This window comes from Eleutherodactylus coqui, chromosome 6 (genome assembly GCF_035609145.1).
Source record: "Eleutherodactylus coqui strain aEleCoq1 chromosome 6, aEleCoq1.hap1, whole genome shotgun sequence".
NCBI lineage: Eukaryota > Metazoa > Chordata > Amphibia > Anura > Eleutherodactylidae > Eleutherodactylus > Eleutherodactylus coqui.
This window is the reverse complement of record NC_089842.1, coordinates 131,948,346-131,958,380: the sequence shown is the minus strand read 5'-3', so window position 1 is coordinate 131,958,380 and position 10,035 is coordinate 131,948,346. Positions and strand designations below refer to the sequence as shown.

At 48.9% G+C, this 10,035-nt stretch overlaps 1 protein-coding gene across 3 annotated transcripts in view; it reads left to right on the top strand.

Moving 5' to 3' along the window:
* Positions 1–1,243: 1,243 nt before the first annotated feature.
* TMEM63C (transmembrane protein 63C) overlaps positions 1,244–10,035 on the top strand; it is a 32,577-nt gene continuing 23,785 nt past the window's right edge. The window contains exons 1-5 of one of the 3 annotated variants that reach the window (XM_066607643.1): positions 1,244–1,393; positions 4,959–5,137; positions 5,293–5,372; positions 5,459–5,491; positions 5,832–5,919. In XM_066607643.1, the coding sequence (XP_066463740.1) occupies positions 4,967–5,137; positions 5,293–5,372; positions 5,459–5,491; positions 5,832–5,919 (372 nt within the window). In that variant the 5' untranslated portion in view covers positions 1,244–1,393; positions 4,959–4,966. Of the gene's footprint in view, positions 1,394–1,451; positions 1,644–4,958; positions 5,138–5,292; positions 5,373–5,458; positions 5,492–5,831; positions 5,920–10,035 lie in introns of those variants that run through there. The other 2 variants (XM_066607642.1, XM_066607644.1) reach the window with 2 other exon arrangements.

Here is a 10,035-nt window from a genome sequence, read left to right as displayed (position 1 = left end):
ATATACTTGCACTTGGGGTCTTCCTTCCAGCTTCTCTGCACTCTTCTCTCTGTCCATGGGTACATAGATTCTACAATAACAAGAACAGAGATGTTTCCATAGCTACAGATGGAAGGGCTATATTCACAGTGGCTCCTATGCACTCACAAGCTGCAGGCTGACAGATCTGCAGACACTGATAATGATCTCCACAAGTCTCTCCTCCTGTTACAGCAGGAGTGTGTGTGTGCACACAATACACATACATATTATAGTGGGTTTACTAATCATTTGGCCAGAATGTCTCTAAATGCCTTATTGCCCTGTAAGAGCAGAGGGTGGGCATTCAGATACTACTTCCCTGCTAATTGGACCAGAAACAGTGCAATGCAGCGTGAGAAGTCAAGACAGTGAACTACTGGCAGAATGCTAGGCTTGCTACACACCCCTTCCTGAAAGTGGATTGCAAACAGTAGAGCAACAGAAAAATGGAGACCTCTTGTAAATCAGAACTTACGGACATGAAACAGTGCAAATAGCAGTAAATGAGGAGGTAAGGACAACCTGGTGTATTTTAGAAAACTTGGTGAATACTCAGGTACACTTGGAGGTTCACTCATGACTGGTAACCATAAAGTTTGGCGGCATTCTAAGCGGAAGCAGGACACTTGAGGCTTTAGTCACACATCTGGGGCAGTTGTAACAGGTGGGCACCATTGTCCTGCTTCAGGATGTATTTACACAGTCGATATGAATTACACTTGAGCTTCTCGTGCGCAACTTGCATTGCAGAGCACGGACACTCCGTCCGCATGCTATCTGATGTGCGGTACACTGCACATTGCATGTCCTATTCTCATGCGAGACTCATCCAGTGATTCTTGATACTAAGACCATCGGTCGAGTGAAAAATTGCTCATGTGCATGAAGTCATTCAAATTAATGACTTATTTTGCCGTGTGTGTTCTGTACATATCATAATTGGACAGAACTCGCGGGGATAACACCCATGTGAATAAGCCCTCAAGGTGTGAGCTGGGGGAAGCTGGGGCAGGGGTTGCTAGGTGGCCTGGGTCAGGGTGTAAGCTGGAGGCAGCAGGGCCACAGCCAGGGGCTCTCCTGCGGTGTCGGGGTCAGGCTCTTCCTATGCTGTATCCTCCTTCCTGGTGTTAGAGGTGCTGCCGGCAGTTTATGGTGTGATGTGCCCAGGGGATCCCATATACACGCCTTACAGATGGACAGTAGGGAGTACACTGGCAGCCCTTAGAGATGGACGGAGGGCCCCCCGTATATAGGTGTCACCGGGGAGCACACTGACAGCCCCTCCCGCCTGCTGATGTCAGGAGGCGGCGCCGGGATCGTTGGGGTTCGGCAGCTGATGGTCCCGGCTGGTCGGGATGCTGCGGGTGCACAGGTGAGATGGCATCTTCTTGGGAAGGAGGGCCAGATGCGGGCAGTGTGGGCAGGGACGATGCCCGGTGACGGGAGGGCGCAGCTGTTTGTTTTTCGGGCGGATGCTGAGTATCTTGTTCCGCCTGTGATATGTTGTGGCGAACGCACCTGCCGTAATGTCTGGAAGACGAGCGCCGGGGCTCAGGCTGCCGGATCAGGGGCCCCAGAGCATGTAACATCAAGACCAATACCTGATCTAGAGGGGCCACAGGGTATGTAACTACCAGGTCCAATGACTGTGTAGAGAGGGCCACAGGGTATGTAACACCAGGTCCAATGACTGTGTAGAGGGGCCGCAGGGTATGTAACATTAGGGCCAATGACTGTGTAGAGAGGGCCACAGGGTATGTAACATTAGGGCCAATGACTGTGTAGAGGGGCCGTAGGTTGTGTAACACGAGGTCCAATGACTGTGTAGAGGGACCGCAGGGTATGTAACATTAGGGCCAATGACTGTGTAGAGAGGGCCACAGGGTATGTAACATCAGGACCAGTGACTGTGTAGAGGGGCCGTAGGTTGTGTAACATCAGGACCAGTGACTGTGTAGAGGGGCCGCAGGGTGTGTAACATCAGGACCAGTGACTGTGTAGAGGGGCCACAGGGTGTGTAACATCAGGATCAGTGATTGTGTAGAGGGGCCGCAGGGTGTGTAACATCAGGACCAGTGATTGATGTAGAGGGGCCGCAGATTGTGTAAAAACAAGGCCAATGACTGTGTAGAGGGGGCCGCAGGGTGTGTAACAACAGGGACAGTGACTTATATAGTGGTGCCGCAGGGTGTGTAACATCGGGGTCAATGACTGTAGAGGGGCCAGAAGGTGTATAACATAAGGGACAATGACTGTATAGAGGGGATGCAGGGTGTGTAACATCAAAACCAATACCTGATCTAGAGGGTACGCATGGTATGTAACATGAGGCATGTGACTGTGTGGAGGGGCCGCAGGGTATGTCACATCAGGACCAATGACAGTGTAGAGAGACTGCAGGTTGTGTCACATTAAGACCAGTGACTGCAGAGGGGCTGCAGGGTGTGTAACATCAAGACCAATACCTGATCTAGAGGGGCCGCAGGGCATGTAACATTAGGGCCAATGACTGTGTAGAGGGGCCGCAGGGTGTGTAACATTAGGGCCAATGACTGTGTAGAGGGGCCGCACGGTGTGTAACATCAGGACCAATGATTGTGTAGAGGGGCCGCAGGTTGTGTAACTTCAGGGCCAGTAAATGATGTAGAGGGGCCGCAGATTGTGTAAAACCAAGGCCATTGACTGTGTAGAGAGGGCCGCAGGGTTTGTAACATCAGGACCAGGGACTATGTAGAGGGGCCGCAGGGTGTAACATCAGGACCAGTGACTGTGTATAGGGGCCGCAGGGTGTGTGACATCAGGGCCAGTGACTGTGTAAAGGGGCTGCAGGGTGTGTAACATTAGGATCAGTGACTGTGTAGAGGGGCCACAGGGTGTAACATCAGGACCAGTGACTGTGTAGAGGGGCTGCAGGGTGTGTAACATCAGGGCCAAAGACTGTAGAGGAGTCGCAGGGTGTGTAACATAAGGACCAGGGACTGTGTAGAGGGGCCGCAGGGTGTGTAACATCAAGACCAGTGACTGTAAAGGGGCCGCAGGGTGTGTAAAACCAAGGCCATTGACTGTGTAGAGAGGGCCGCAGGGTTTGTAACATGAGGACCAGGGACTATGTAGAGGGGCCGCAGGGTGTAACATCAGGACCAGTGACTGTGTAGAGGGGCCGCAGGGTGTGTGACATCAGGACCAGTGACTGTGTAAAGGGGCCGCAGGGTGTGTAACATTAGGATCAGTGACTGTGTAGAGGGGCCACAGGGTGTAACATCAGGACCAGTGACTGTGTAGAGGGGCCGCAGGGTGTGTAACATTAGGATCAGTGACTGTGTAGAGGGGCCACAGGGTGTGTAAAACCAAGGCCATTGACTGTGTAGAGAGGGCCGCAGGGTTTGTAACATCAGGACCAGGGACTATGTAGAGGGGCCGCAGGGTGTAACATCAGGACCAGTGACTGTGTAGAGGGGCCGCAGGGTGTGTGACATCAGGGCCAGTGACTGTGTAAAGGGGCCGCAGGGTGTGTAACATTAGGGCCAATGACTGTGTAGAGGGGCCGCACGGTGTGTAACATCAGGACCAATGATTGTGTAGAGGGGCCGCAGGTTGTGTAACTTCAGGGCCAGTAAATGATGTAGAGGGGCCGCAGATTGTGTAAAACCAAGGCCATTGACTGTGTAGAGAGGGCCGCAGGGTTTGTAACATCAGGACCAGGGACTATGTAGAGGGGCCGCAGGGTGTAACATCAGGACCAGTGACTGTGTAGAGGGGCCGCAGGGTGTGTGACATCAGGGCCAGTGACTGTGTAAAGGGGCCGCAGGGTGTGTAACATTAGGATCAGTGACTGTGTAGAGGGGCCACAGGGTGTAACATCAGGACCAGTGACTGTGTAGAGGGGCCGCAGGGTGTGTAACATTAGGATCAGTGACTGTGTAGAGGGGCCACAGGGTGTGTAACATCAGGGCCAAAGACTGTAGAGGAGTCGCAGGGTGTGTAACATAAGGACCAGGGACTGTGTAGAGGGGCCGCAGGGTGTGTAACATCAAGACCAGTGACTGTAAAGGGGCCGCAGGGTGTGTAAAACCAAGGCCATTGACTGTGTAGAGAGGGCCGCAGGGTTTGTAACATCAGGACCAGGGACTATGTAGAGGGGCCGCAGGGTGTGTAACATCAAGACCAGTGACTGTAGAGGGGCCGCAGGTTGTGTAACTTCAGGGCCAGTGATTGAGGTCGGAGGTCATGAATAGACCACAGAGCTGATTGTATGTCACCCATGCATTACGTGGTGCTAGAAGCCCATGGGATCCTATTGGGTCACTCACACGCACGTGAAAAAAAGGCAGCATGTCCTATTTAGATGTGTATTACATGCCAATGTAGGCTATTAAACATATGCAGCAAGTACGCATGTACATGCATATTTGCTGTGTAATGCGTATTTCATCTGTGTGAAAAATATGTGAGTAATATGTGGGGCCCATACACCTGTGTGAATGAGCCCTTAGTCATCTTATGACAACTTATGTCAGTAAGGGTAGAGGTCAGCCGGGAACAGTCTGCGTTAGTAAGGATAGAGGTTAGCTATGAGAGTGGTCCTCCAGTAGATGCCTCATGTCGCCTGTGGTCCTTATTTCCCCCAAAATTTTATTCCTATGGGTTTTTGGAGGGACCAGGACGATAGCCTGGAACTATATACACTGAAGGGTGCTAATCCTAGTATGTTCTCCATAAAGGCTGTTCCCCAAACTGCAATCCAAATTGGAATCTTCCTTCTTCATAGCAGGACGAAGACCAGTTGCCTATCTCTCCTGCTCGAGGTTGACCACATTTAACCATTGCACTGTCTTTACTTTGAGTGAGCTGTATCTCTGGGTCCTACAAAACTGTTCTATGTGTAGTCCTCACCCCAACACAGAGATCGCGTCGTCTTCATTACTTGTTTTTTCCAGGTTACGTTATGGACACCCAGCCAGAGTTAATCTCTTCAATGGAGCCCCTCCTGCCCGAAGACCCCCCAGCTAATGTGACGGATCAGTGTTACAGTGCATACTCACACAGTACGGTCCTACAAGGGCTGCCATTCGGAGGTGTTCCAACAGTCCTGGCTATCAACTTCTTAGTGTGGCTGGTAAGATTGGTCAGGGGGAAGCAGTAGGTTGGTTAGATCTCTGTACATGTGGGGGATGTAATCAGAGTAACCTGAATGGTGTAAGATACATTCCCAACGAGATCTACCTGTATTTATAGAAGTTCAATGTTCCTATGTGTCTTTTCTGATTCTAGCTACTGCTACTAGTTTTCTCGTGTTTGAGGAAAGCTGCCTGGGATTATGGGCGTCTGGCACTTCTGATCGACAATGACAGGTGAGATGACAGTATGTAAACACTAAGTAATATACAGTGACTTACCCATTGTGAGGTACACACTGACCTCTGAATTTTCTCCCCAGCCCGGTTATACGACGCAGATGGACATCATACGAGTAATGGTTGACTATAGTGATTAGGCTGGTGGTGGGACTGGGGTGAAGGTGTCATGTCCAGATTTATGAGTCCGCTCCTCCTCACATGTGCATTCACTGGAGGAGGCTGATAAGTAATAATACATCAGCGCAATAGATGGAGAAAGGACCATAAACTTTCCTATGGACACCTCTCATATTTCTGTTGATGCCATTTTTATGCGATAAATGCATTTAATGTCTGCTTCTATGTTGGTGGCTCACAGCAAGGTTGGGTCATGGTGGTGGTGCATACAGAGGTGAAAGAGAAGGTACTGTGTCTGGCTGTCTCATTATGCTTCTGTTTGTCTCTATTGTGCAGCCTGACCTCTCTTTTTTATGGAGAGCCAAGTGACAAGGAGAAGTCACCCTGTGAGACGAGCCCCCCGGACCTGAACAGTAAAGATTTGGTAAGTGACACAGAATGACTGTCTCCATTGCTCATTTAATGCATCAAGCAATGCAGCTAGCTATTGTGAAAGTGCAGATATACACATATTATGACTGTATTCTCTGTTAATGCACCAATATCTTTTCCCCTCTGTTACGTACATGTATATCACAGAAGTGTGGAGTGGGTATGGAGCAACTTCGGAAGCAGAGCCCACTACATACCTAGCAGGTGCTGGCTATTTCTAACAGCTGACACCTGCCACAAACAGCCACTGTTGGATGTAGCTCTGATCGCGGATATTTGACAACTTACATGCACGATCAGTTATGACTGCAACATGTAAACTGTCAGACAGATGAAGGGGTACCCCCGTGTGGCTATCGTAAGTTGCCATGGCAGCCCTTGGCCTAGTGTAGGTTCCCAGGGCTACCATGTATTTAACCACACTAAGCTCTGCCTGTGGCAAGGCTTAGGCCTTAGTCAGACGGGCGTTTTTTTGCGCGATTTGCGGATCGCATGACGGATGCGCATCCGCAAATCGCGTGACCGGTGCGCGCAAGTCGCCCGAAAATCGCCCGAAAATCTGCTCCTAGCCGCGTTTCATTAGAAACGGGCCAGAGCTGTCCAGCGCATTGCATTCAATGGAGACGGCAATACAGCCGTCTCCATTGAAAGCAATGCGCTGCGGGCGAGCCCGGGATGAATTGTCGGTAAGGGCTTAAATATATAAGCCCTTACCTGTAATTCATCCTAAAATGTGTTAAAATAAAAAAAAATTGTATACTCACCTTCTGCCGGCAGCCGGAGCTCCGCGCGGCCGTCCTGCAGTGGGTGTGAAGGGGGTGTGATTCAGACCTGCCCCCTGATTGGCTCAGCGCTGAGCCAATCAGAGGCATGCCTCACTCACACCCATTCATGAATTCATGAATGGATGTGAGTCAGACCTGCCCCTGATTGGCTCAGCGCTGAGAGGCAGCAGTCACTCGCCCATTCATGAATTCATGAATGGGTGTGTGAGTGTTTTCAGCCTCTGATTGGTCAGGGCTGTGACCAATCAGAGGCAGATCATTCAGCAGGCGGGGATTTTAAAGCCCCGCCGGCTGAATAGTGCCAAGAAGCAGTTCAGGAGAACTGACAGAGGCCGCGGCTGGACTCCGGCTGCAGCGGAAAGGTGAGTATACAATTTTTTTTTATTTTAACACATTTTAGGATGAATTGCAGGGAAGGGCTTATATATTTAACCCCTTCCCGACAATTCACCCCTCGCACGCCGGCAGCCCATTGCTTTCAATGGAGCTGCTGTATTGCCGCTCCATTGAATTCAATGGGCAAACATCGTTCTTCTCTGCCACAGCTGTTAAAGCTGTGGCAGAGAAGAATGATTTGTCTTCTATATGTTCTCAATGGGGTCGGCGCTGCTGCCGCCGGCCCCATTGAGCGCATATACAGAAGAGAACAGGAATCGCAGATTGCAGATAGGTGCGATCTGCGATTTTTTTGTTCTATAATTTATCGGACGAGCGCATAAAAAGCGCTCATATGTCCGATACCATTGCAAAGCAATGGTTTTAAAAAATCGCCGGACGCATGCGCATGCGCAAATCGCGGCTAAAAACGCCCGTCTGACTAAGGCCTTAATATGTAAACTTGAAAAACACAACACACTGCAATACTGAAGTATTGCAGTATATTATAGAAACAATCAATCAATTTCATGTTCAAGTTCCACTAAGGGAGCTAAAAATAATGTAAAATTTGGTGAAATAAAATGCCAAAGAAAGTTGAAAAAAATATTAAAAAATTGAACCCCCGTTTTTCCATTTTTTTCACATGCATGGTAGTGTGATTTTCTGCATATCACCAGTATGTTACATGTATGATGTAATTCCATGTATATTAGTAGTTGGGCTATTACGTGTATATTTCATCATTGGGGGGTTATTACATTTGTGGTGGTGTGATTTCCTGCGCTGTCTTCTGCATACTCCTGCTGTGTTCACGGAGTGCTCAGCTGGTGCACAGCTGAGTTATCCGAGCTGGGTATACAGAAGACAGCTGGAGCGCTGTCTTCTGCAGACTTCTGCTGTGTTCTCGGAGGGGGATACCAACTGAAACAATATCAGCGGTATCACACTGAGAACTCAACGCGCGGCTCTTATAAGACTCATCATTGTCTTGCTGTAAGACAACGATGAGCGAATCGTTAACAAGAACTGCACGATGGCTGCGCGTTTACTCACCTCCCTCCTTCAGAGGATGCAGCTCCTGTCTCTCTACTCCTGTTGCCTGTGGCAGATGATGCATTTTCCTCCATCCCAAGGCTGTTATCACTGATGATTGAAGGGCGCATAAGGTTGGCCCAACTCTTAAAGGTTTGGTGCGTGCATGCGGTTTTCCAGCTGCCGGACAGTACTGAGAGGCTTTGGTCTATTTAGGGCTTCCCCTCCCACTACAGAGCACCTAGCAATTAGTCTCTGTAGTTTGTGAAGGTAGTTTGTGTTATGACAGTTCTCCTGGTTTTTTATCCATACTTGTCTACTTAGCTTTCCCATCTTCTGAACTCCTGACCTCTGCTTATTGTAGCATGATTGCTTTGCCCACCTTGAATTTGGCAGTATTCCATCTGTCCTTGGCTCTATTCTACGACTAGGTTTTTGTCTACACCCTCCTGTACAGTGTTATGGAAACTTCTACCAGTTTGCATCAGCACCCTCGTAACCAAGATTATTTCTGGGAAAACCATCTAGGGTCCCCCGACGCAAAGACCATATTGGTCGGCTTAAAGGGTAAAAATCGGGCAACCCCAAGTGCAGTCCTGAGATCTAGCCCTAAGCTTGTGGCACAATAGATCCGCATTTGCTGCTTTGACAGAAGGGATGAGTTTTTGAGAAGTAATGACAATAACAATAGAGAAGTCAATTTATGAAATGCTATGGGACTACCTAAAAAGATGTTGTGCTTTTTTTTGAGGAAGGGGGGAATGTTTTAAAAAAAAAAACTGGACTTTGGGAATTATGCTGATTGTACAGAGTAGCACATTACAGAGAATTGGTGCAGCACCAAAAAAGTCTTAGAGATAGGAGTGGGAGGTTCGGATAATGGAGGATGGTAGTCTTAGATACTTTCCAAAAAACATTTGAGATGCTGCTTGTGTGTGCAGATCCTAGCCTTTTTTCTTTTAAGTGTTCATACATAACAGTCAGACAGAGAGGACTCATTTCGTTCTGTAACAGACCTTGGTAGTCTTACATAGTTGGCAGAATGTAGAGCATATATAAGGTGGAAGACAGAGATGAGGGAGGATATATTTAACTCTTTGCAAACCAATTTTGGATTCAGGGTTTCCTAGGGGGCTTTCTCTTTCTGCCATTATACAATGGTGCCATCTGCTGGCTAGAGCCAGTACCGCGGTATGGGACGTGCTGGAGTGGCCCCCGAAAACAGAGCAGCCAGTAATATACAAAAAGCATACCCTGCCGGACGTCTTCCGACATTGGAGTTGTACAGCCTTCAATCAGAATGTCTTCAGATGTCAGACAGTGGATTGGAAAGGGTTAATGGTGCAGCACTGTGGAGAGTTTTGTGGATGAGAGTAATAACTTTAGGGCCGCTTTCACACGAGCGACAGAATCGCACGATTTTCTCGTGATGCAACAGTGTTACAAATCGCATGTATGTGAAGCCCATGCTTTCCAATGGGTTCCTTCACATTAGTGATGTTTTGTAGGCTGCTACATTGCGAGAGAAAAAAATTGCGTCATGCTCTATGCAGCCACGATTTGCGATGTTTTGTAGCCCATGTTTCCCTATGGAGCCTTCCTTTGTGTTGCATCGCATCACACGAAATTGCAGTTTCTTGTGTGGTGCGATGCAACTTTTACAGTAGGCAGTGCTACTGTTTGTCCCTAAAATAAGTCCTAGCTGCATTAAAAAAAAAAAGCAATGCATTACCAAACAGGTGCTGTCCGCTCTGCTGCACTTCTCCTCCGGCAGTTCCGCGGCACTTGTTTGTAATCTTCAGCCAGCGCTTCCTGGTCAGGTGGTTCACAAATCCCACTCCAGGGAGCGCTGGCTCTGATTTCTGAGCCACAGCACTCGAGAACCAATCACTGCAGCGCTCAACGAACCAATC